Source organism: Diorhabda carinulata, chromosome 1, assembly GCF_026250575.1.
Source record: "Diorhabda carinulata isolate Delta chromosome 1, icDioCari1.1, whole genome shotgun sequence".
In the NCBI taxonomy this organism is placed as follows: Eukaryota; Metazoa; Arthropoda; class Insecta; order Coleoptera; family Chrysomelidae; genus Diorhabda; species Diorhabda carinulata.
Genome location: NC_079460.1, coordinates 39706318 through 39731826, shown reverse-complemented (window position 1 = coordinate 39731826; position 25509 = coordinate 39706318). Strand labels below are relative to the sequence as shown.

General features: G+C 31.7%; 3 protein-coding genes across 3 annotated transcripts; 2 read left to right on the top strand and 1 right to left on the bottom strand.

The window, feature by feature from the left end:
* Nucleotides 1-2094: 2094 nt before the first annotated feature.
* On the bottom strand, nucleotides 2095-2744 carry LOC130891287 (NADH dehydrogenase [ubiquinone] iron-sulfur protein 6, mitochondrial). Its single transcript, XM_057795931.1, has 3 exons — nucleotides 2507-2744; nucleotides 2271-2447; nucleotides 2095-2215 (listed from the first exon to the last, which is right to left on the bottom strand). The coding sequence occupies exons 1-3, from the start codon at nucleotides 2609-2611 to the stop codon at nucleotides 2150-2152; spliced, it is 348 nt and encodes a 115-aa protein (XP_057651914.1). The 5' UTR covers nucleotides 2612-2744; the 3' UTR covers nucleotides 2095-2149.
* A 7-nt stretch (nucleotides 2745-2751) lies between these two features.
* On the top strand, nucleotides 2752-6657 carry LOC130891243 (GDP-fucose protein O-fucosyltransferase 1). Its single transcript, XM_057795862.1, has 4 exons — nucleotides 2752-2953; nucleotides 3006-3266; nucleotides 3320-3505; nucleotides 3570-6657. The coding sequence occupies exons 1-4, from the start codon at nucleotides 2836-2838 to the stop codon at nucleotides 4196-4198; spliced, it is 1194 nt and encodes a 397-aa protein (XP_057651845.1). The 5' UTR covers nucleotides 2752-2835; the 3' UTR covers nucleotides 4199-6657.
* Nucleotides 6658-8200: 1543 nt separating this feature from the next.
* Nucleotides 8201-9852, top strand: LOC130898016 (uncharacterized). The gene has a single exon (XM_057807042.1). It carries the CDS (start codon nucleotides 8289-8291, stop codon nucleotides 9081-9083), a length of 795 nt encoding a protein of 264 aa, XP_057663025.1. The 5' UTR covers nucleotides 8201-8288; the 3' UTR covers nucleotides 9084-9852.
* The last annotated feature ends 15657 nt before the right edge of the window (nucleotides 9853-25509 follow it).

Genomic DNA, 25509 nt, shown 5'->3' with positions numbered 1-25509 from the left:
AATTTCATAAAAGATAATCTGAGATCACTTTAATGTAGATATTTGTGTTCATAAAAAATAACCACAATTAGTGCTGTAGAACATGCTTTTTCTACAAATGGCAGTATTTCAATCGAATATAAAGCTAATATGTTTGAACAGATTTTAAATTCAAGATTATGAATTTGTGATGCATTACCAAATAAGTTTGCAATGTACATATTACCACAAATTCAATGAATTTACCTCGTAGGTCACATAATTTTGGATTGCACCGAAATTTATTCGGCAGTTTCAGCAAGCATGGAAAACCAGAGATTGACCTACATTTCATACAAACACCAAAACACATGAAAAATGTTGGTAGGTGTAATCACTTTTGTTAGCAAGGCTTATCCAGGGTCTACATCTAATAAAAAAAATTGTTGAGGAGAGTAAGGTTCTAGATCAGATGGTAGCTGGAGATTTGATATTAGCAGATAAAGGTTTCTTGATTAACGAACTTCTCCCTGCAAGAGTACCATTAAATATACTTCCATTTTTAAGTAACAATACCACAGTTTACAGAATCCCAAGTATATGAAACTCAGCAAATTGCAAAGGCTAGAATTCATGTCGAACGGGCCATCAGGAGAATAAAGTGCTATAATATTTTGTAGCAAGTTCCATCATATTATATATCACAAATTTCAATTATCTTTCAACTATGTGCAGCCCTGACAAACTTGCAATATCCCCCAATTAAAGAAGTACATTCAATACAGCAATTTAAAATAGCTGAAGTTTGTTTCAAAAATCTTTATTGACAAAATAGCATTGTACATTTATATTAAAAAACATAATTTCCTGATGTCCTCAGCAAACAAAAATTTGTATAGAAGTGGCTTTTCAGTCTAAAATAAATAGTAAAGATTTTTCCAACTGTATACTCTATCTGCTAACACTGTAGAATAACCTAAAATCACATTGAAAAACATGTCAAAAATTTTTATTTAATTGTGTAACAACTTTGGTAAGTATTGTTCTATATAGAAATTTTTCTTTTCATGAATCGTCAAAGTCTATAATTATCACAACCTTTAAGGTATAAATACATACGTAACATTTTTTATTTTTTAAAATATATATAGATACCTTGTAGCTTTTATCTTTCATACTAGCAAATAATTTCTGTCTGATTACCTGGAAAACAGAGCCAAAGTCCATTTTCTTCACATAACTGGACTCTAATGCGTTTTCACCCCTTTTTATAATTTTGTTGAGTCATCTATAAAAGCACTGATGCTGGAAAGTTATAGGAAATGTTTAAAAGCCATTATTTTCTTAACAACAATAGGATCTGCAAAAAAAAAACAAACAAAAAGGTACTGCAAAAATAAAATAGACATAACCTTAACAAGTTTTAAAGCAGAATTAATATGTTAAATTAACTCACCTGGTAAAAAACTAATAAAAACCTCTTAAATAGTATGTTCCTTCAACAATATATTCAACTGAAAAGTCTTATTTTATCACATAAACCACGAAAACACTAAATGAAAAATTGTTTATGGGCATTTACCATTATCAACAAAATTGTTTGGAGTTGGAGCTCCACCCGTCTCTGTGACGTCAGACTTGGCTGTCTATATATGCAGGCGTTTGCATATCATTGAACATTTGAATTAGTTTATGAATGAAAATAAATCACAAACTATTTAAATTAACATCATTGGACTAAAGAAAAACAGTAAAGTGAAGTTTAGATCAAATGGGACAATTTTAAGAGCATCATCATAGTGGAAACTACATGTATATACACATTGGTGGATGATAAGGAAGACATAAATACTAGAGAAAAACTAATGTGGTTAAAAAATTGAGTTAGCCTATGTCTAATAAAAACTTTTGAGACTAGGAGATGCATTAAAAGCAATAATGAATCATGGAGGTAATGATATAGATGAGTAAACTAGTTAAAAATAAAGAAGCTGGAAATACAGAGGAAAGAAAAAATGCAAATAGATATCTTTAAACTTTTTAAGCCTATTTGATTATTAAATGTTTAGTTCCCAGCATATAAAAACCTACTAGTAATAATTCAATGCAAAGTGAACATAAAGAAAATAAAACTAATTGTATTTTAGGATATATTAGTCATTTAAATTTATTTCTAACTATATACAAGCATTTAGTGATGATCTTCCTTATAAAATCTTAATCCACAATAACCACAACTATGATTTCCAGGCTTGTCCTTGAAAAAATCACAATTATATTTTGTAGTCCAGTAGTGCAATTTAACAACTTACCAAATTAATATATACTTTTGGGTGTCCAGTAGGTCCACTGCCACCATCACACCAAACTACACGCTCTTTACAGGGTTTTGGGGGAACTTCAGCAATGAGATTGATTGCAAAATTTTTGTTAACGTGTTTAGGTCTATCTATAAATCTGGATAATCTATAATCATCTGAGCTCCATTTCTGAAATAAGCATCGATATGTTTATAATGTATAATATCAGGTGAATTAAATTTTATAACCTGCCCAGTATGAGTTACTGTTTCCTTAGGTACCCAATCCGACATAAACCTGGTAGCTGGACGCAAAAGGTTCTGTTTGTTAAGAAATAATTTTATTTGAGACATTTTTGTTAGATACGTATGATATAACTTAATCAAAAACTAAATTCGGAAAAATTTCTTCTTCTTATTAAATTCATATATTTGAATGTCAGTATTTTAAGTTTTAACTAGCTGGCATTTGGTCGAGGCTTTTGAGTGTAAACAAAATGTGACAGATAGAGACTTGTCAGACGCCAGCTGATTAGCAATATTGATTTAATCAACAGAGATTTGAAAATGATTTAATCATGACACTCATTAGCAAAAAAGTAATTTTAGGACTTGTTGTATTTTTAGTATTATATGATAACTTCGAAACAACTGAATTTGATCCATTGGGTTATATATTGTATTGTCCATGCATGGGTAAACACCATTTTACACAGTAGACGTGTGCATTTTATATAATGATTTTTAGGCCGATTTGGAAACCAAGCAGATCATTTCCTAGGTTCTCTCAATTTTGCCCATCATTTAAATAGAACTTTAGTTCTTCCTCCTTGGGTAGAGTATAGGTATGGGGAATCAAAGTCAGTCCAAGTGCCGTTTGATACATATTTTCGCGTGGAACCCTTGAAGAAGTTTCATAAAGTTATAACTATGGAAGATTTTATGGAAAATGTAGCTCCTTTCGAATGGCCAAAAAATCAAAGAATATCTTTTTGTTATATGGCTAGAGGTAATTATTATTAAAAGTTGTGGAACAAACTGAGATATAGTTAATCATTTTAGGTACAGGAGACACTTGTAGTGCTAAAGAAGGAAATCCATTTGGACCTTTTTGGGATACATATAATGTAGACTTTGTAGGTTCAGAATTTTATGGTCCTCTTCATTACGATACTCATCATCACAATATGACTAATCTCTGGAGAGAAAAATATTCCCCTAGTAAATGGCCTGTTTTGGCTTTCACAGGTAAAGTAATAAATTCAACAATATATTTCGATCAAAATGTAGAAATAACACTCTTGTTATATAGGAGCACCAGCAAGTTTTCCAGTACAACAAGAAAATATTCATCTTCAGAAGTACTTGGAATGGTCAGATTCCATTGAAAGAGAAGCAAATTCTTTCATCAAGAATAAACTTCCTAAAGGGGCTTTTGTAGGTATCCATCTACGCAATGGTATAGATTGGGTAAGAGCATGTCAGCACATACCACAAAGTCCTAGTCTTTTTGCAGCACCCCAATGTCTTGGCTACCAAAGTGAAAAAGGACCGGCAACTGCAGATATGTGTCTACCTAGTCAAGAAACTATAATCAGACAGCTGAAGCGTGTTATAAAAAATATCAACAACTCAGTGAATAACAACAATGATCATACAATAAAATCAGTGTTTGTTGCATCAGATAGCAATCATATGCTTGAGGAACTCAAAATTGCTCTTCAAAGAATGAAAGTTAAGATTTTCAAATATCCAGAGTCAAATCCTCATATAGATTTGGCAATTTTAGGTAAATCAAATCATTTCATTGGTAATTGTATATCTACTTATAGTGCATTTGTTAAAAGGGAGAGGGACATTAAAGGTTTTCCTTCATCCTTTTGGGCATTTCCTACTCACAAAAACAGTAAAAATAATAAAATAAAACATGAAGAGCTATGATAAAACCTTTAATATTATGAAATTTTTTTCGTATTACATGTGACTTATGACTTATTCTAAGCACGTTGAAAACACATCTTTGAATTTTTTATATTCACACTTAACACTATATAACATTAACACAATGACACTGTCTGTTTCTTTGAGACAAATATGAACAAGTAGGACCAATGGAAAAATTGAAGCACCAGGTAGTGTAATTGTGAATGTTGCTGTAGTGGTATTAGTACCTAATATGTACAGTATTTTTTCTATGCTATGTCAACAAATAATGTTATCAAGCAGCTACTCATACTGTTTGTAATAGCTTGTTTATAAAAGTATTATATTTATTCATGATTATGTTTCCATATTGGAAATTTAGAAATTTTCTAGTGAAGAAATTGCTATGAAGTTACACCTAAATAGAAAACATGCGAAAAAATCTGGTTTCAAATTAAAAGGAAATGTTAACTGAATGAGCCTTCACTCTTTTCATGAAAGTGTAATTCGAAGCTGGAAGGGAAAAGTATTTTTTTAATATGGTTGATATTATATATTCTTCTTTTTTAGTTCTGTATAAAACTGTGGAATGTTTTTCCTTCAAACTATATGCAAAAATGTTTACTTTTGTGTTTTGAAGTATACTTTGAGCACTTATATTTGTTGTTTCTTCTCGCTCTATTACTTGCTTATGGTTCCTCACAGTACAATGCGTAAGTCTGTATAATGAGATTTTTTCATTGGTCTAGTTACAATCTGCTTGTTTTTTCTAAAATTCCCATTTTTTTTCTTCTCTTTCAAGATTTGCTACATTGTTTTAAACTCTATGTTTTCACCTATAACTTTCCCTATAAGTTGTTTTACTACCTGGTTTTTCTTTCCTAAAATTGCTTTTTTGAGATCCTCAGAAATTATGATGCTTGCGCTTCCACTTGTAGTGTTTTCATTCAATTATCCATTTCACGTGTGTTTGATGACTGCTCTACTATCGCAGTTCATATTTTCTATACTCATTTCTTTTAAAATGGAAAGCGTATAACATGTATTTTCACTTGGAAAAATTTGCCTGGACTTATCTATGTAGCATAAATTATATAGTTCATTTTAAAAAACTCAATTCACTAGTGATTCATTATTTGCTTCAACAAAAAGCCATTGTTACACGGTGTGACTCGCAATATTAAATAAACCATCTGCTTTTGGATAAAATGGTGATAAAAATATCAAATGTTACCAATATTTCACAAAAATATATTAATTAAGAACAATGTTATGTTACATTACACCTTGTAAAAATTTATTTATTAATACTTTTTATAACAAACAAAGTAACATAAATATTTAGTAAAAGAACTGATTTATATGTAACTTTAAATGGACAATTTACCAATAATAAAATTGAATAGTAAAAACCAGTAAAAAAATTCCCGAAAATATATATTTTATTTTACATCCTTGTTTTCCATTCTAATACACCATTTAGATTCATACAATTCTGATATGCCTGCAAATGCTTTTGATAACGTTCTTCTTGTGAGTTGATTCTGCACACGCAAATTTTTTTCTACTTTTTATTTTTTAAACTAAATTGAAAAAAATGAAAAACATTTTCACTATCCATTGTTTTACATATTTATTGACTTTTTAAGAATATAAAAAAAATTGTAAAAGAAATCGATAAATTACAGGCCGGTAAAGTGCGGGTTACAAAAAAACTGTGCATCCTGGTTGACATGATTTCAGCCCTTATAGTAATCTGGAACAAAAAAATTTGGAAAATTCTTAATATGTAAAGATGTCGCTATCACTTTGACCTTAGCCAAAAAAATCACAAAATAGCGTCGGAATGAGATAACAATTTTTTGCCCCTTTTTTTGACCTCGAATTTTTTAAAAATACTTCCTTATCGATTTTTTTTTAAAAATCTAAGGCAGACGCAATGTATAAAAAAGATTTCCACCAAATTTCAAAAGAATCGGTAGAACTTGAAATATCAATCACTTAGACGCTAAGTTACAAAATCTACTGTATCTCTGGAAATAATGAGAATTTTCAAAAATACGTTTAAGGGTGTAAGCTCTGACAATATACAAAAAAAAACGGTTTTTTCAAATTTCTAGACCAGAATATAAAGAAATCACTAATAATAATAATCAGCTACTGAGAGAAAAAAATATATAAATTTACTACAAAAAACTTCTTTCCTTCTTCTTTTGAAACTGTAATGTATGTTCTAATACATATCATTAAAAATAAGTATTTAGTTTTGTAAGGTATGCAATACATATTACACTACTACGTATGGTGTGTTGCGGTATATTCATTTCCCGCAATGTATATTGTAGGTCACTATCATATGTCATGATAGAAACTGAACTGATTCTGTTTATTGAAATCTAACCATTATTTATGAAATTCTAATATTAGTTTTTTATTCAGATCTGTATGTTTATTAATAAATATCACGCAGTTTGGCAGTGTCTTATTTTTCATTTAATTTTCAACTAAATCAAATGTTTGAGAAGTTAGTGAAAAGTAAATATATTTTTGTTCCGTTTTTACAGGATGTGATCATCCGCTTAAGGGTCTGATAATTTCATTGAGGATTACTTGTTATCAAAAAATATTCAGAACCATTAAAAATTTTTGGCTTAATCTCTTACTTTATAAATAATTCCTAAATAAATAGTGGTTCTTTACACGAAAATAGTAAAAAATGAAGTCATTTCATGTTTATTTATTCCTTTTATTTGTTGTTATAGATAATTCTTGTAATGGTCAGAGCCTTAAAATTTTTAACAACGCAAACTGTACATACCATCTTTCAAATACCTAATTAAGATTAACTTTTTATGTGCAATTTATTCAAACAATTTGTTTACCATTTCATGACAAATATTTATTAAATGATCCAAAACAACAATTGCATTGTTATCTTTCGAATGAATCATCATTAACGCATTCGGTGGTAATGAATCTTTAAAAAAATCCAATATTATTTCGCATTTCTATATACAATAATTCGTTAATACGATTAAGTAAGTAGGTAGATATCAGACAAAGAATCTGGTTGTTTGCGTACACACAAGATGTATTTTTTGACGTCGACTTCCGCTACTATTGAACGTTATCGTAACCGTTAATAAAGGTCAAAATGAAGCAAGTGTGTATAGATAACGAGCTCAAAGAATATAACCAGTATCGCTCACCGCCCGATCGGATTGTGGTCTAGTTGCAAGGAGACATAAATTCAAATTGCGACGTTGTCACAACAGTTTTATATAATCAATCATATTACTATTAAAAGTATATTTTTAATTATTTGCTAAAATATTTCAATGACTGTGTGCACACAGTGAAAAATTAAGACATTGAGTATGAAATATTTATTTTAAAACATATATTAATAGGTAAAATATACAACTGCATAGAGTTGTATTCTCTTGTCTTCATACCTTCTCATTTTCAATCTACAGGTGACCCTTGGTAGTAATGAGTGCAGCTGATTAATAAGAAAAAATTACTAGTAAAAACATTCCTGGATTTCATCTTTATCTCTATAAATAAAGGAAAAAATATTGAGTATTTTCAATTTAATAGGTAATAAAGAATTGTAAAATATTCCTCTCTAACAAAAGCAATTACAAATTCCATCTTTCTTGTAAAGTTAGGGATAATTTTGCATGAAAAGCTTCCAGCTAAGTATAAGCTTGTGACTATATCATTATTTTTAATTAATAATAGATAAAATTGTTTCATAGTTAATAGTAAATACCGACTCATGTTTCTATTGTAATGAAAATTTGATTTATCATGATCTACTGTGCTATAAGTGAATCTTGACAACGTCGCAAAGAAATTGCGACGAGTGTTTTTTAGATAAGCATTCTCATCGCACGATCGGATCACCCCGGTACGAATCGGCAAGGACGCGTCTCATTGGTGAACGACACGTTGAAAGTAGGTTGTGACGTCACAGCGTGAAGCTATAAGTACAAGTCATTGTCAAATACTCTGCATTTTAGTGAAAAGTTGGTTCGTAGAAGCGGATCAGTCGTATTTTGTCGCCGTATAAACGACGCAGTGTGATAGTTTCGAATTGTTTACAATGGCAAGTGAGGCTGAAAGGTTAATCGGTATCTCTCTGACGAAAATTGCGCAGAGCAGATCTCATCGTGGTGGTGTAAGTTTGCATAAAAATTTACTTGTTGCTACTGTGTTACAAAAAGCGCGGTACATTTTTATGGAGGAGGCATACAATATGGTTCATTATCGGCCACCTGCGCCTGTCCAATCTCGTTCTAATCTTCCACACGAGGAACTCGTTGGACTCACCGCCGAAGAGGCTTGTTTGGAAGCTAATTCTTCATCTGATACTATTCAAGAATCGTCTGCCAGCGAGCTCATTCAACAACCAACCTGTGTTAAGTGTTCCGAGAATCAAGATAAAGAAAATCACCCTCCTTACAACTCAGAACTTACCTATTTGGATTTAGATAAGAGTTCGAATGTGTTAAGAGAGAGAAGTAACTCTCCTTCTTTAAAAAGACGACGTGCTGTTGCTGAATGGGAAACGGAGGAAGCCGTCCAATCTATTCTGCCAAAAAAAAGTAAGCAGGACGATGATAGTGATGATTCAGTGTTTTTAGATGACGCCACGTTATTATCTGATGCCGTAAGTAAAGAAATTGACGCAGACAGACAACAACAACAACAAGAAAATAATGATGGTGGGTCTTCAATGGAAATTGATCGTATTACGTCGTTAGTCTCCATATTCAGCTTTAGCATGGGCGATGGAAAACTCAACAGGTCCATGTCTACTCCCGATTTGTGTTCAACGCAGGCAAAAGACAATCCCGATACTTTGCAACAAAGACAATTTATAGCCATGACAGTGTAACTATGAACTCTGTAGAAGAGAGTGTTTTTAGGTAAATTTTGAAACTCGTAATTTGTGTTATAAAAAACGATCTCCTTAACAACGACAACCGATTTTCTTTGCAAATTTTCTATTAATTTAACCGTATTTGAATGATTAGTTGATACAGGAGCTGTTGGATAGATAACAACTGCAACAATTAAAAGTTAGCTAATGTTGATATTTTCGGCAATTTACTTGTAAATACCCGCGGAGAGGAAGAGAAGAAGAAAAAAATACAAAGTACAAATTAACATTTTGTAGGTGTCAGTTTATTTTTTATTGTTTAAATAAATAGAGCTTATTTCCGGTTTGGTATGACACAATTTTAATATTTGTTTGGTTGTGATATCAAATATCTTGTTTTTTGTAAAGAGAATTGAGCCAGGTATATAAAATACCAAGACCATTGTGATAGTGAGATGTATGTATTTTTGTAATAAAAATGTCTATGTAAAAAAAAAACGACATGGCCATGGACATTTTAAATATCGGTCTCGAAAAGGGACCATCTGCCGTTTTGAATACATTCCATTTCATACTTATACCGGATACACAGAGGTTGATTTTTTTACCTGGGGTCGTCTTTGTGTTAGGGCGGATAGGGGTTTGTTTTTTAAAATTTTCATGGTTACTGTCGCAGATTTTGTATATATGTTTTGTTGCTCTGTTTTAAGAGTACTCTATTCTTGTACATATTAATATTATATGGTACCTATATGTTTAAAAAATAAAACATGTTTTTTATTAATATTTGTTTTTTTATTAATTTTATTCTTCGTTTATTGATATTTTTAAATAAAAAAAAAGAAACAGGAAAGGTAAGTGACATTTTCAAGGAATAAAACTTATTATTTCATTTAAATTTTAATCGTTTACTTCTGAGTGGTACTAAAATATCTTTTAATAGAAAAAAGTATTTAAATAATTGTTAAACCAATCTCTACATTATTTTTGTTGATAAAAATACATTTGAAAAAATTGTTGACCTGAAAAGTGCCATATGCAGTTACGATTTAAAATATTTGTTTTGTATTTTGAATTTTTGTATATTTCAATAATGATCATGAAGTTTATTTCACGGTTATTCAATTTTTGTAACTCATCGGCAATTTAATGTCTCAACATGAATTGGCTTTTTTGTTTAAATCCCATCAAGTATTTAAAAATGAATATAAACTAATTGCCATAAATTAACTATTAAAACATCTGCTCATTAAACAATTTTTTGTTCTAAATCGATGAAAGAATAAGCAAACTATTCAAATTAATAATTACTTGTATCATATTTTTATGTGAATGGATGATTTTTTGTCAAAATTTTTTTGATTTTATAGCGTAATCGGTTTGATGACTTTTCAGTGTATTATCTAAACATTGATATGTAAATAAGCATTTTTACAAGGGTCTTTAATTAGTATGTTTTCTTATTTTGCCGTATTTTCGATTTTAGACTACCAAAATGAATAATTCCTTCATTCATTAATTTTTTTCTTGATGCAGTTGAAACATTTTCAAAACAATGTATCTAACACCAGGATCTGATATCTCTATCAGTAAATCAATCAAAATAACTTTTTCCATATACTATGGTGATAATTGTCTATATTCTGCATGAAATCTATGCTGGACTTACTTTAATCGTAATTTTAAAAAATATCGCCCTCACTACGTGACTCTTCAAATTAATATTGTATATTTCCTTTAAGAACGTAATAAACAAAAATATATTGAAGTAAATTATAAAAAAACAAGTATATTGAAAAAATAACTAACGTCATATTTGATTCTCAGATCCCCCCAAACTAATAATGAAAAAGAATAACGAATACTTTATTATTGATTGTAACTGTAAACCACGCAAAGTTTATCATATATTTTAGATAAATCATATTGATAACGTATCTAATATAAAAACAAATTATAAGTTTAGACCAGTCACCTTGACTAATCTCTATCGTCTATCGTATCTCAGACGTCAAAACAAGAGATAAAAAAATTTTGTACATTTTTTTTAATATGTGACATCACTCTGTATCAACAACTTAACTGCGACGGAGCCTAGCGGTGACGTCACGGCCTTTCCGAGTAAATAGGTTCAAGGTCAACCAGAACGGTCGAATACATAAAATTCCCCAAGACTATCTCCAAAATATGAAATCCGCAAAGAGCTATTGATGGAATTGTGTAAAATCCCATTTAATAATTACTCGATGAAACAATTGTTATATATATATGTATATACAGGAGATTATCTATTTTTAAAACACTTTATTTAAATATAATTTTAGTTTACAATATCGGAAATGGAGAATATGTACAGCGATGTTCTTCTGGCACTCCTTTTTCCCAATTTTGCGTTGAGAGTGGTCGTGACTAATAGCTCCCTCCTTATTTATGAACAAGTATTATTCATCCAGATGTAGTATGATTAGTCTTAATCATAACGACAATGCGGCAGTCGGTCATGTGCCCCGACCAATGACTTTGGTATTAACACGATATATTCGGCAATAGTTTCATGTGCCAAACACAGTAATATTTTTAGAACACCTTCACGTTTACTAATCATATAAATAACGGAATTCTGTTGATAATACAAATGCGTTCTTCAAGTTCTCGGGAATTAGCTGGATTCTCCAATGTTGTTCTTAAACAAAAATAGGTTAAGTTTTATTCATTTCAATATGTCATTTCAATAATTCCAAATTTTCATCTTGTTGCTTGTTGAGGCCGAAAAAAATTAATATTTAATAAAAAAAAATATATAATTGAATTGTTAAATTAGAACTATAGTTGATGTATAGTAGATACCACATTTTTAATAAGGTATGAAAGAGTAGCTTGTTTCAATTTTTTGTTACCAATGTCAGTCTCTACTACAATATTTTATTCAGCTTTACTTAACAAAAAACAACTCTGTCTGATAAACCATTCTAAAAATATCGTTCGACACATGTTCAAAAGAGTCTAGACTTCCTTTTAACCGATGCACATCCACCTCCAAAAAACCAAACATTCCCTATACAACTAAAAGCGACATGGAACATTTTCTCGCCACAAAATAAAATATGAAAGTGCCTGCCTCTTTCGTATCATCATCATCGTAGGTAAAACGTTTTAAACGCTTCGACGATGAGTATATTTGTGCGGTTCACCGATCGGGTCACCGAATGGTCAACGACCGATCGCGTCGCTCGTATGAAGAAAGAAAAGAAGAACTCGATATTAACCGCCTCCTTCGCACCGATCGGCCTCCGGGCAATCTTCACTTGTTACTACTAGTATTAAGATTTACAAGAGAAATAATACAGGTATGGAAGTAGTACATGAGGAGAAATTACTGACGAAAATAATATAATATTTTGGTTTATTGATTTTTATACACTCTGACTATTTGTAGGTACTGATAAATATTTGTCAGAACCAAAATTTATTGTTAGGTTAGGTTGCAACTTTTTCTTATTTATATGAGATAATTATTAATTTATAAAAAGGGATGTATGGCTCATTTTACTGGCAATGAAACGAAATAGGACAGCATAATATGTAAGTCTGCCCGCATGGTGACAGAAGTAGAGTGACGCTTTTATTTTTCAGGTTTCATCTGTGACCACGTCTTTTTCTTTCTCCTACAAAATCGATTTTTAACAAAAAAATCATAATTCAAAATATGAATATAATATGGAAACTTATTGTTGAAACAAAAAACCGGAATGGTCCTTTTATTGTAACAATTTAGTTAGGAAAGGAATCTGTAAAATTTTACACTATACACACGGTGTATAGTGAAACTAATCATCCAGTACTTTACAAGTCGTATATACGAAAAATGGCGACTTTGTATTCTTCTTATATCACCACTAATTTCAAACGATTCTTAAATATTTACTTTCGATTCATTATACGATTAAAGACATGCTTAAATTTCCTACAACCTAACCAACAATAAAGGCTAATACATAAGCTGTTTTTAATATTTAATTAGAAGAATTAAATTGGATAATAATTTTCACTGTATAACCATGTATAACATCATACTGACATCAAACTAATTCAAGTAATCAACTTCATATTATTTAATTCGTAAATTACGTCAAATTTAGTCACATTGCGCATTACCTTTATAATTTAATATAAAACGCCATATTATCGTTTTGATAATGGTGTATAGTAAATATTACAACAATCCTTGTAAATATTACTCACACAAACCGGTGATCTTGGTTTTAATGGTAATGGAATAACGTCATAAAGACAGTGAATCACACGCCGATTGAAGCCGAGCGAGATCGGTTTAAATAGGGGACGCCCAGAAGATTAGGCCAGTTTACAAAAAAAAAAAAAAGAAACGAAATTAAAATCTCATTTAAACCTGCAGACAATATAATTGTATTAGATTCTGCGATTAAAGCGCTATTTTTTTATAATTAATTGGTACATCAGATCCTAACAAGGATTTTCAAAAAGTCCGATAAGCAAGCTTGTTTCAAGAACTTGAGGCTCTTCTGACTAGCTTATAATTAATCATAATCAGTTGTACGTTTCCTGCTTCCGGTGACTTTTATGATTCAGTATACGAGTTATCTGCTTCTGCGTATTGTACTTGTACCATTTATTTTTGTGTCTTCATTTAGTGCGATTTAGTGTTTTAACCTGCCGATCGAGTAATCCATTTGTAAAAATACAAATTTAATCATATATATATATATATATATATATATATATATATATATATATATATATATATATATATATATAGTTTCTTCTCTGAGTAGGTTTTTTATTTTGGTTTGATGATTGAGTTAAGTCTTATTTTTGCGTTTTCGATAAACTCGAGTGATTTATTGCCCCCCATTTTAGCAAAACATTTCAAATTTATGTGGGGACAAATAAGTAAATATACCACTGTATGACACACGATTGCTTTTCAAATTTATTAGTGTAATTGTGAATACATAGCTGGAGGATACTTCAACATAATATAAAAATAACTTTCCAGCAATTTATTGTGAACTGTGTTAAGCAGTGGGTTCACAATAGTTATATTTATACGTATAGGGGAATATAAGAATGGAAAAGTAGAGTTGCATCGAGAAAAACATGTAAAAATAATATAGGATATATGTAGAATTTATTCAGGAATAAATAAAATGATATGTCACATTTTCCATATTATTCATGTAGCTCTTGGCCTATTTCTATTCTAAAAGGGGACGCCCTGAATAATAGATTAGGGAAGTATTGTGAATGCGTTCTGTTTGACGTATTACGCCAGTTCAATTCACTCATCGTATAGGAATGAGATACGTCCAAGATCAATAAATATTAAGTTTTGTTGGGAGAGTAGAAAATGGTCGGTCGATATGCATCTTGATTCGCATTCTTTCAACGTTAATATCGAAGGCTATTTGTAACTCATTAAATTATACATGTACTTGATAGTTTTTTAATAAATATCTCACGAGAAAATATATAAACTAAAGTTTCGTCGTGATAATGGCAGATGTGTGATTTAAACTCTAAATTTTTTCCCACGCAACACTTTCTATACTTCTACTATAAATAGTAATCTGACGGTGCAAGCTCGGGACTAAATGCTGGATGTGGTAGGAGTTGTTCTGCCTATGACTTTCGTCATACGGGGTTTAGCGTTGTATTTTCGTGAGTGAATTCTCTTTCGATCAACTAAGCCTGGATATTCCTCCGATGAAACCTAATAATTATTTGAATGTGGTTGTCCAAATGTTTTAAGACGGCGACTGCGAATTGTCATGTCGAAATTAACAAGTGGATAAAAATAAATTACTCGCCTCGATAGATTTCAATTCAATTTATAACCACAACGGCAAACGATATTTCCACCACGAAAAAAAAAACGATACGTTTTAAAACTATTAATATTCGTAACTTTCACGTAAATATTAAATATATCATACGACCCCGTATAGTTGACATTCGGAAATCACATTGTTTTCTTTGTTAATTTCGATAAAAAAAGGTATCAAAAAGAAGTCTGTGACGGTTGGTACAAACAAGAAACGAGACTGAAAAGCGCAGGTGGAGAATGTGGACAAGGCACCTGCAGTTGTGGATAGTGGATAATATGTGGATGTGTATATGTGTGTATGCACATCGGGACTACAAAACAACAGGTGAAAATGCAACAAAACGGCCTGTTTAACGCGCTACCACTCAGTGTGCGGTTGACGAAATCAGAGGCGCTACTTGAGATGATTAACAGAGGAGGAAATATACGCGGTAACAGTAAAAAAATGAAAATTTTTTAACGATATTAATCGAATTAAAGAAATTATTCGAAACAAAACGTACCACATAACTGCGTAGGCAAGGATTTGTGTTTTGTTATTGTAAATCATCCCCTGGGTTCGGAGGCCACTACTAAACATAAATAACGAAAAAAAAAATTTTTCCGAGATAAATTTGGTACTTTTTGAGGCCACTTGACCGCGCTGAATAAAGTATTAATTTCGAAGATCACGTTTATCAAGGAGGACAACCAACAACTTTACCTAAGTCTCCTCAAAGTTAACAGAAACTGAAAGAACTTTAAAAAGCTTTTAGAAAGTTCCAAATATTGATCTAGAAGTAGAAGTGTTTTGTACCTAGAACTAAATAACGTACTTTTTAAAAAATTAGCCATTTCAAATGATCTTCAAATTATTTTCTCTATATACTTGAAGCAACGGTTACATTCCGTTCAAAAATATTCCGAGAAGACCTTCTCGTACCTATAACCATACGAAAGGTACTGAAAAAGTGGAATGGGAGTCTATGGTAAATGTGGACATCATTAACGGTCCAGAAATTCCAATTTAATTACTTCATTCACTAATTCGTCTGACCCGACTGTATTTTTGTGTGTCATTTTTTTGATAATGTCACTATTTTCCACTTCTAACAGTTTCCCCTCCATATTCTAGTATTGTATCATTGTCACTTGTATTATCTTCTTCCGTTACGAAATTTTTTCAATACTGACTCCATTTTTTTCTTCAGTATATGCTGTAATTCGTTTTCTATTCTGTTCAGTTTCAACTAGTACTGGTTTGTGTGACTGGCGACTTTTCCTAAGACTATTGTAGGCTACTAGTTGCTAGATGTCGTCTTGGTGTAAGGCCGGCTTTCAACAATAATCGAATTTCATGTCATACAGAGAGAGCGTTAGTTACGCCGACTATGAACTTAATTATGTTCGTGGAACGTTTTAATAAAGTGTCTACACTTAGAGCCCAAGCTCATTTCTTTCTGCATCAGGCCAAAGTTAAGAGGTTTAGGCGTGAAAAGAAATTAACTGCTAACAACTATGTTTTGAATTTAATTTTGCAAAATAGAAGTCTTTTCTTCAACACGAAGCCATTCACTTTACATATTTGAACGTCTTGATTCTAATAAGACTGCATATCAAACCAAAACTATTAAATTCTAGTACGAGCACCAACGTCATTCCAAATTGGCGTTAACTCTATTTCATCCACACCTAGGACGAATGGTCTTGGCCCTAGCACTGGCCCCAATATGTGGAGCGTTAATATCTTCAGTACAAAGTATTATTGTTGTTTCGACGAGGAAAGCATAGTTAAGACCTCAGATCTCAGAACCTAACCAAATACTATCCGAGAGCTATTAAATTGTTTATTAATTTGTCTTAGGTACAGATCATGAGAACTAATTAACACAATCTCGAATATATTTTTGTTTATATTTGAAAAGTGTGAATATTTAATCGAAATTACCTGTTAACTTTTCACAGCAACAATTTTTTGATTTTATTAATGGATAAAAACCATTGAACGCTACTGTATGTACATACCAATTGGCAGTTGTATAAGTACTACCACCATCTGATACTAACAACCTGAACTTAACCAAGGACGAATATTATTTATCTCGATCTACGAGTTTCAACGGACCTACAAAATCAAACAAGACGTGATAGAATCATTGTATTCCACCTGATGTGATAAGAATACAAATTTTATATAATGACAAGTAGTATTGCCACTGTGGATTTTTTTTATTTAGATTTGGAATTAAGAATTAAAAACTGCTAATACTAATAGAATAGTAAAACTGGAAAATATACCTATATAGTTCCAGATAAATACATATTTAAGCATTTTAGTCAGTGCCGGATTAAGCTAGGGGCTTGGGGGGGCTATAGCTCCAGGTCCAAGAGGGCCCCATCATTTGGAAATCATTCTGTATTTTTTGATGTGTTGATACCACAAATCTAACGTATTGATATTATTTTGTGAATTTTTCCGGGTTTTCGAATTCCTTAAAGGGGCCCCGTCATTATTTTAGCCCCGGGCCTTATAAATCTTAATCCGGTCCTGATTTTAGTGTAGTCCTAGATCAGCTCCACCACTATTTCAAGACAATTAAATCCGGTGCCAAAGTTAGAGGGATTCTTAATCATGATCAACATCTTTACCAACAATTAAAAACATCGCAAAAACTTTTATCTATCGATAGTTAATCGTGTTTTAAACGCCCAAAATGGATCAACTGACTTGTCAGTTTTTATACAAGTTTATACTGATTTACAGCATTAAAATTTGACGTTTGACAAAATGGTGATGGTTATAAACGAACTTTTTACTACAAGTGTTTTCGATTTTAATTTAGCGAAGCAGCAAAATGGAATATCAAAAAAACATAAATTCAATAACAAAGATTCAAGAGATTATAAAGAACATACATTAAATCCAATGAACAGATATGTTTTCAACAATGTTATTTGAAAAGTTACAAAAAAGTCAAGGATGTAAACATCAAATTTGACAGATCAACGGCATGTAGCATTAGAATTTTATCTAGACAAAGTAGCGTATCAAGATCATTTCTACACCGAACTATTGGACGTAATTCATTCCATCCATACTTCGAGACACCCTGTATTTTGTTTAGAGATTATCGGTAGTTTTATCACCATAAAGTAGTTTCTATTGTCCGATTGAAACAGAGAAAAATATTAAGTACCGTTTGAACATTAATGCGAGGTACGTATAATATGTATATACACATAACCTCTTCCTCTTTTAAAATGTCTTCGAAAGTATGTACATACAGTAAGTTGGTGATGTAATTGAGTATAACAGTACCGTATAGTAGCAGTGAAAGACTGCGATCGACGTCTTGAAATCAGAGACCTGAATGTTTCTAAATATTATATAACTTATAGACATAATCTCGTGAAACTTTGGTAAAATCAGGTTATTTATTGTTTATTGATTAACCATGTGGGCAGACATTTCAACGTTGATATGAATATGGAGCATATTGTCTTTTTCTAGTTCCGATGCTACAAAACAAGGTTAGCTACATAGATCAAACAAATCGACTTGTAATAGTTTTTTGTAGTTTGTTTACATATACGATGACTTGTCGTTTGGTTATTTTACTCAAGGTCAGATTATTCCTCGGCAAATTTAATTCATTTATATATATATATATATATATATATAAAAAAAAAAAGATAATGAAGTATAATATAGGTTGATAGATACAATACACAAGGTCGTATCTGATCTGTAGAAAAAAAAATAATATCCTGAAAAAAATATCACGTGGCGCCAAACTTTAGAAAGTTAAACTAGCGTGCGGATTCTTGTTTTCTTCAACTTATTATTTTTATTGTTACCTTCCGTAAGAAAAACATGACAAACGTAATTCTTAAAATGAAATAAAATGGAGAAGCTAATTCTTTTATTTCTTTAAAATTAATATACAGTGTGGATAGAGATGTTCAAAATGTGCTGCAGTGCAATTACCTTAACCTCATTTGGTTTTCACACGCCAAGAATTTTTTTATAAGAACACATTCTTCTTTTAGATCATCCTCAAGATGATCAAGTGGGTGTAATTCTCTCACTTCCGGTTCAGACATTTGATCGAATTTGTATAAAAATGCATCCTTGTTTAGAAAAGAGTTTACGACGTGACAAAGTTCTTTGAAACTTTCAAAAGATAGAATTTGTCACTTTTTAACTTCCTGAATCAAATTAAACGCGTATATAAATACCGACGCATTAATTTTAATTGGAGGATATGTCGATGGAGCTTAAATGGCTTAACAGTAACGTAAAGAGACATGCAACAAAACCAAAATATTGATTCATATACAGACCGTCATTCAAGGTTAAGGGTCAGGCATTTTGAATAGAATAGGGTAAGGGGACCTGCTCCATAGACTTATTGTGTGATTGAATCATACCCCGATGAGTGACTCACCCGGACGGATTATCAGCAATTTTGTATCACAACACTGAGAATTATGTGAATGTAATTGATCAAGTAGCAATACATAAGCGATGATACGTGTAATTTAGATTCATATTAAATGAAAATTTAATTTCCTTTTAGCTCCATACTTTTCCCAGCGGTGTTTTCAATAAGTTCAATACCCTTTGGCTAATGAGAATCGTCAAGCTCCTCCAAATAGTCATTAATTGCCCACATCACCTTTCCATTATTGGACAATCTTCGATCACCGAGCCATTTTTTTAAGTCTGGGAACATAAAATAAACCGAGGGGGCTAAATCTGGCAAATAGGATGCATGATAGGGTGATTAATTTTCGAAATTCTTTTTTTCCGGTGATCAAACAAAATATTAATCTACATATGGAAAAAAATATTCTCACCAAGTTTGAGTGCTTACAATTTGAATAGGAAGTTTTGCCGTTTAAAATGCATGTAGAAAGTTTTTTTTTTTAAATTTCGGTAATTATATACTTTCACGGTCACCTGGTCTTTTGGCTCTAGAAAATCGAAAAATGGATGGATTTTAATGATCTTGGTTTCAAAATGTTCCATTTTAGGGCGGATTTATAAAAAAAATTAGTAGAAATAGCTGGAATGAAAATTTTTCATAGTTTTACTGTTTTAAATCGTAAGAAAAAACGGTTTTGCAAAATAATCCTTTACAAAAAATTATGGTAATTATACACTTTCGCGGTTACTTGGTTTTTTGGTTAGGTTAGGTTGGATTAGGTTAGGTTAGGTTAGGTTGGCTCTAGAAAATCGAAAAATGGATGGATTTTAATGATCTTGGTTTCAAAATGTTCCATTTTAGGGCGGATTTATAAAAAAAATTAGTAGAAATAGCTGGAATGAAAATTTTTCATAGTTTTACTGTTTTAAATCGTAAGAAAAAACGGTTTTGCAAAATAATCCTTTACAAAAAATTATGGTAATTATACACTTTCGCGGTTACTTGGTTTTTTGGTTAGGTTAGGTTAGGTTAGGTTAGGTTGGCTCTAGAAAATCGAAAAATGGATGGATTTTAATGATATTGGTCTCAAAATGTTTTATTTTACGGTGGATTTATAAAAAAAAAAGTTTTTCTACTATTCAAGGTTTAAAACTATTAAAAACCGCAAATTCAGCCACTACCCCCGTGTTTTTCATAAATTCGTCGTAAAATGGAACATTTTGAGACCAAAATGATAAAATTTATCTATTTTTCGATTTTTAATAGTCCAAAAACTATTAACATTGAAGAATATAGTACGAAACTATTCACGAAAATTGATTGTTTTTCATCGATTTCATTTTAAGCTATAAAAACTGAAAAAATCATTCTTTTTGAATTTTTTCTTTTTAAATTGTTTATTAATTTATGTAGAATACAAAAAAAAATATAAGAACTTTATCTGATAATGAGATAATTTTTTTAATTTTTTTACGATTTAAAACAGTAAAACTATGAAAAATTTTCATTCCAGCTATTTCTACTAATTTTGTTTTTAAATCCGCCGTAAAATAAAATGTTTTGAGACCAAGATCATTAAAATCCATCCATTTTTCGATTTTCTAGAGCCAAAAGACCAGGTGACCGTGAAAGTATATAATTACCGAAATTTTTAATACTCACTTTTTACAATAATTAAAATCAGTTTGATGTATCTTGTGGAGAATTTCATTCTCTTCGAAATTCCTTTAAGAGTTTTTTTGTGTAAACCTCACTAGTTGACCAATAGGAGAAAAAAATTTTTTTCAAAAAACTGTGCTTAAACGACTCCTATTTGTGAATCAGTGCGAATTATACAAAAATTTCGAGTAGTAGTTGAAAATCATATTAGAGCTCAAACTTGTTGAGGTTTATTTTCTATATGTAGATTAATATTTTGATTAAGCACCGAAAAAAATATTTCGGAAATGAATCACTCTAAATTGCATGAGGTAGCAATTCAAACTTCATTAATTCATTAATTTTAACCATTGCAATAACGGATGGAACAACATTTTCTTATTAGCCAAATGCGACCGTTTTTCCTCGATTTCTTCGCTCAAACGTTACAATAAGTTCGTGTAATACTCGCCGTTGATAATTTTTCCTTTTTCAATATAGAAAATGAAAATTATTCCAGGCGCATCCCAAAAAATCGACGTCATGATCTTGCATACAGATGGAACGGTCTTTGCCTTCTTTGGAGCTTGTTCTTCCTTTTCAGTAAATTCTTTTGATTGTTCTGTTGTTTCGGGTGTGAAGTGATGGACCCACATTCCTTCCATGGTTATGAAACGGCGCAAAAATTCGGCATTATTTCTGTGAAACGTTGCCAAACACTCGATGGAAACATCTTCACGACGCTTTTTGTTTCATTCCATGTTTACAAATTCACTGATGGCTGCCAAACAAATACTAAACAACGTGGCATCTTCAAACTTTAAATATATACTGTATAGATTGTGTACTTTCTAGTACAGTGGTATTTTTCAAGCAACTACTACCATAACTAAGTCAGGCTAGGTACTTCTGGGACTATCCTCGTATAGAAAGAAGTCATCGTATTATCTGTACTATGATATCTTAGTATAGTGGAAACTTATGTAAATGAAAGAAAATCCAACAAGTGACACGTTTAAAATACTGCTTCATCTATATTAGAAAACCTCTTGGCTACAGCTCATATGGAGTGGATATTATAAGATAGGTTAAATGGAAGAGTTTAGTTTAATGACCTAATCTTTGTTCCTAAATTGTTAAATAATCTCTTATTCATTGCATCTTAGTTGAATATAGTTTGTGTTTCTTTTTGAACTAAAAAGAACTAAATATTTATGCAATTCGCTACAAGTGATGTAATCAGCAGTGTGCATAAACTGGAACTGAAAATTACGAATTAGATTACAATAAATACTGTTGAAGTTCGTATATCACTAAGAGAAATACCTAAGGTTTTAAGGACAGATAAGATAACGCCAATTTAAACAAAAAAGTATCCCATACGCGGTTTAAAGAGCTAAATATAAAAACTAGAGTCAATGTTGAATCTCTAATACCATCTATCAAGTTTTCGTTGTTGCTGATTCCTATCATCACTTTGATTTTAAAAATTAGTTAACTTCATTGCAAATCTTTCTATTTGAATCAAACAGAATGTCAAGAACTCTACCAGCTTTACTAAATAATAGAGCCAGAGGAATTGGACGTCGTAGACCGATCACAGAGTTACAAGATCGTAGTTGGAGGATCTTGACTGTTAGAAACCGGTTTAGTAGCACGGCCAATCAGAAATTAGTAGCGGAGTATCCTCAAATACGGAATTTCTATCATCCACACTGGATAGAGAGAGAATTCCGTGCGACTAGCAATGGATCCAGATCATCCAGGGTTTATATTAGAAGCAACATGACAGACCGGCGCTACGTTCAGGAAGGGGGGCCAAATATCAATAACGTAAGACAATCCAGGATCCAGAGCCTGATTAAGCTAGGGACTTGGGGGGGCTATAGCCCCGGGCCCCAGGTCCAAGAGGGCCCCATCATTCTGTATTTTTTGATGTGTTGATACCACAAATCTAACGTATTGATATTATTTCGAGAATTTTTCCGGGTTTTCGAATTCCTTAAGGGGGCCCCGTCATTATTTTAGCCCCGGGCCTTATAAATCTTAATCCGGCCCTGCCAGGATCTCATATTAGTAGAGGATCTTGGCTAACAAAATCGTTCAATATGTCTCCAATTGAACATATCTGGGACATGATTGGTCACAGGATGTTGAATTTTCAGCATTCTTTACAAATTTCAGCAAAGCTTCCTCTCACGTTTGAGGTAGCTTGGAATAAATAACCAAAGAAAGATCTCGATCAACTTATCAATGAGTCTGCCAATTGTATGAATAGGTGCCAACATTTTTTTGCCAATCCAGTATATTAGAAATGTCCAGAGTGTTTATACAAATGTATTGCGGAATTTCTGACATTTCTGTATGCTATTATACGTATTACACATAAACAGAAATTCCTCGTTGGGTTTTTATTAAAATTTCGACGTTTTTTACTAAAATACTCAATTCTGTCCGTGTCGTAAGAAATTGATAACGATAACCCCAAGAACGAACACCCAAACAATGCTACAGAACTCGCGATATTGGCAAACTATAACGAGAATAAATTAAAAAATAAAGTGAAAGTGAATTTTCTAAAGGCTGAGTTCTTGAGCAACTCGCCTAGATGATTGGATTGTTTAGTGCGATGTTGTTAAAACTGAAGGTTGATAAGTCTTACGTAACAATTCTTATACACAAAAAAATTATTGGATAAGTTGTCGAATAGGTGCTGAAGTTCTGATGGTATAACAAATAATTACAATTTATAAAACATTCGATGCAGATTGGGTCACACTATTTATTAAATATGTGCTAGAACCCTTCATTTGACTAGGCCAGCCCCTTCGATCATAACTTAGTGCTTCCCTCGGAAGTTCGTTAGCTTCTACAAATATAAAATTACACTATTTTCTGCAGAGGTTCTTCATATTTTTAAATGGAAACTCATCAATATTTATATATACGGTAGAGGTACGATAATAATAATACACAGGGGGTTTCGGTTTTCACATGTGCAAATTTGTACGCCTCGATTTAAACCTGACTGACTAATCTCTAATTTTATGAAGAGTGCAATTATTTCATACTTATTTATCGTGCGATAAATATGGAATATGAGTATTTTTTAAGATATTATTGGAAACAAAAGCTTAAAGCAGCCGTGGCAGTAAGGATAATATGCGAAATTGAGGGGAAGACAAAGTACACGGTTGAAGATTGTTCGAGCTCAAGTCATCCACCTGCGTGGGGTATTGAGGTTACAAGGGAATTAATAGAAAACCAGCCTAGTACCATCGGATCTTATAAACAGCTTTTTTCCTTTATTTTATCAAAACAACCCCAACATGGAAAACCGGCGGTTAAACAAAGGGCAATTACCAGAACCCGTCGCAAAAGAAGGTAGATTCGATCGGAAAGTCTTGTTGTATTGTGGAATTATGAGGATTTAGTGTACTTCGAAATTATTCCAGATGGTCAAGATATCAATGCCGAGGTATATAGTGGACAGCTGAGGTGAATGTTTTATCGGGGAAATATCCAGGTTTAGTTAATCAAAAGCGGGTTTTCTTACAACAAGACAATGATAAACCACGTACCGCAAAAGTTGCGCGGAAAGAGCTCGAAGAACTTGGTGGTATAGAACTCCAACTACCCCAGCATTCAGCATTCAGTTCAGAACTTGCACTGTCAGACTACTTTTTCAGATTCATGGAGAAATTCTTGTGTGGGCCAACGTCGATTTATTACCTCACTTTCAAGAGAAAAACCCCCGAAACGAAAAGCAAATAAAGATAAAAAATCCAGTTAATACAGTCCACTTATAGAATTAATAGTTCAAAAACAAATTAATGAAAGTTTCAATTTTGCCCTGGTATACATATTTTGTGTTTATAACCACATTATTAACCCTCGTAACCTACCTTTAAAAATGGGTAATTAGTTTAATCCGACGAAAGCAACGTAGGACTGAAAAATCTTGTCAATGACGATGATGATTGATTGCTATTAAATTTTTAGCAATAGTTTACCAAATAAAACACCAAAAATAATTCCAAATGTCATTTAGTGTGTCCATGGAAACTATCTTGACGAAAATCATGTTAAATTCCGATTTTCTCCAAGTCCGCGAGTTTGGCGTTCACCAACATTTAGATAAAGTTGAATTGAACGACTTATTTTTGTTTATTCATCATCAAATTTAATAAAAAACCGTACCATTGCTCAAAACACAATGATGCTAAATACAAATTACACAAGTTCCATGTGAGATTTCATAACAAGTTAACGATTCAAACGCCCATAAAACTCGGTGAAGTCGTAACCGAACACACTTTTTAACGAGACAAACTGGTTATCATACACTTCTGTATCTATAAAGTGCATATAGTTGCGCTCGGTACAGGTACAAACCTGTACAGAAAATAATAGAATAGAATAAGGTTGAAATGAAATGAACTTGGATAAATGGAAATTAGTTTGGTCTGAATTGAGAAGTGTTAGAGATGGTAAAACAAATACCGAATGGTTACTACAATTACGTATAATT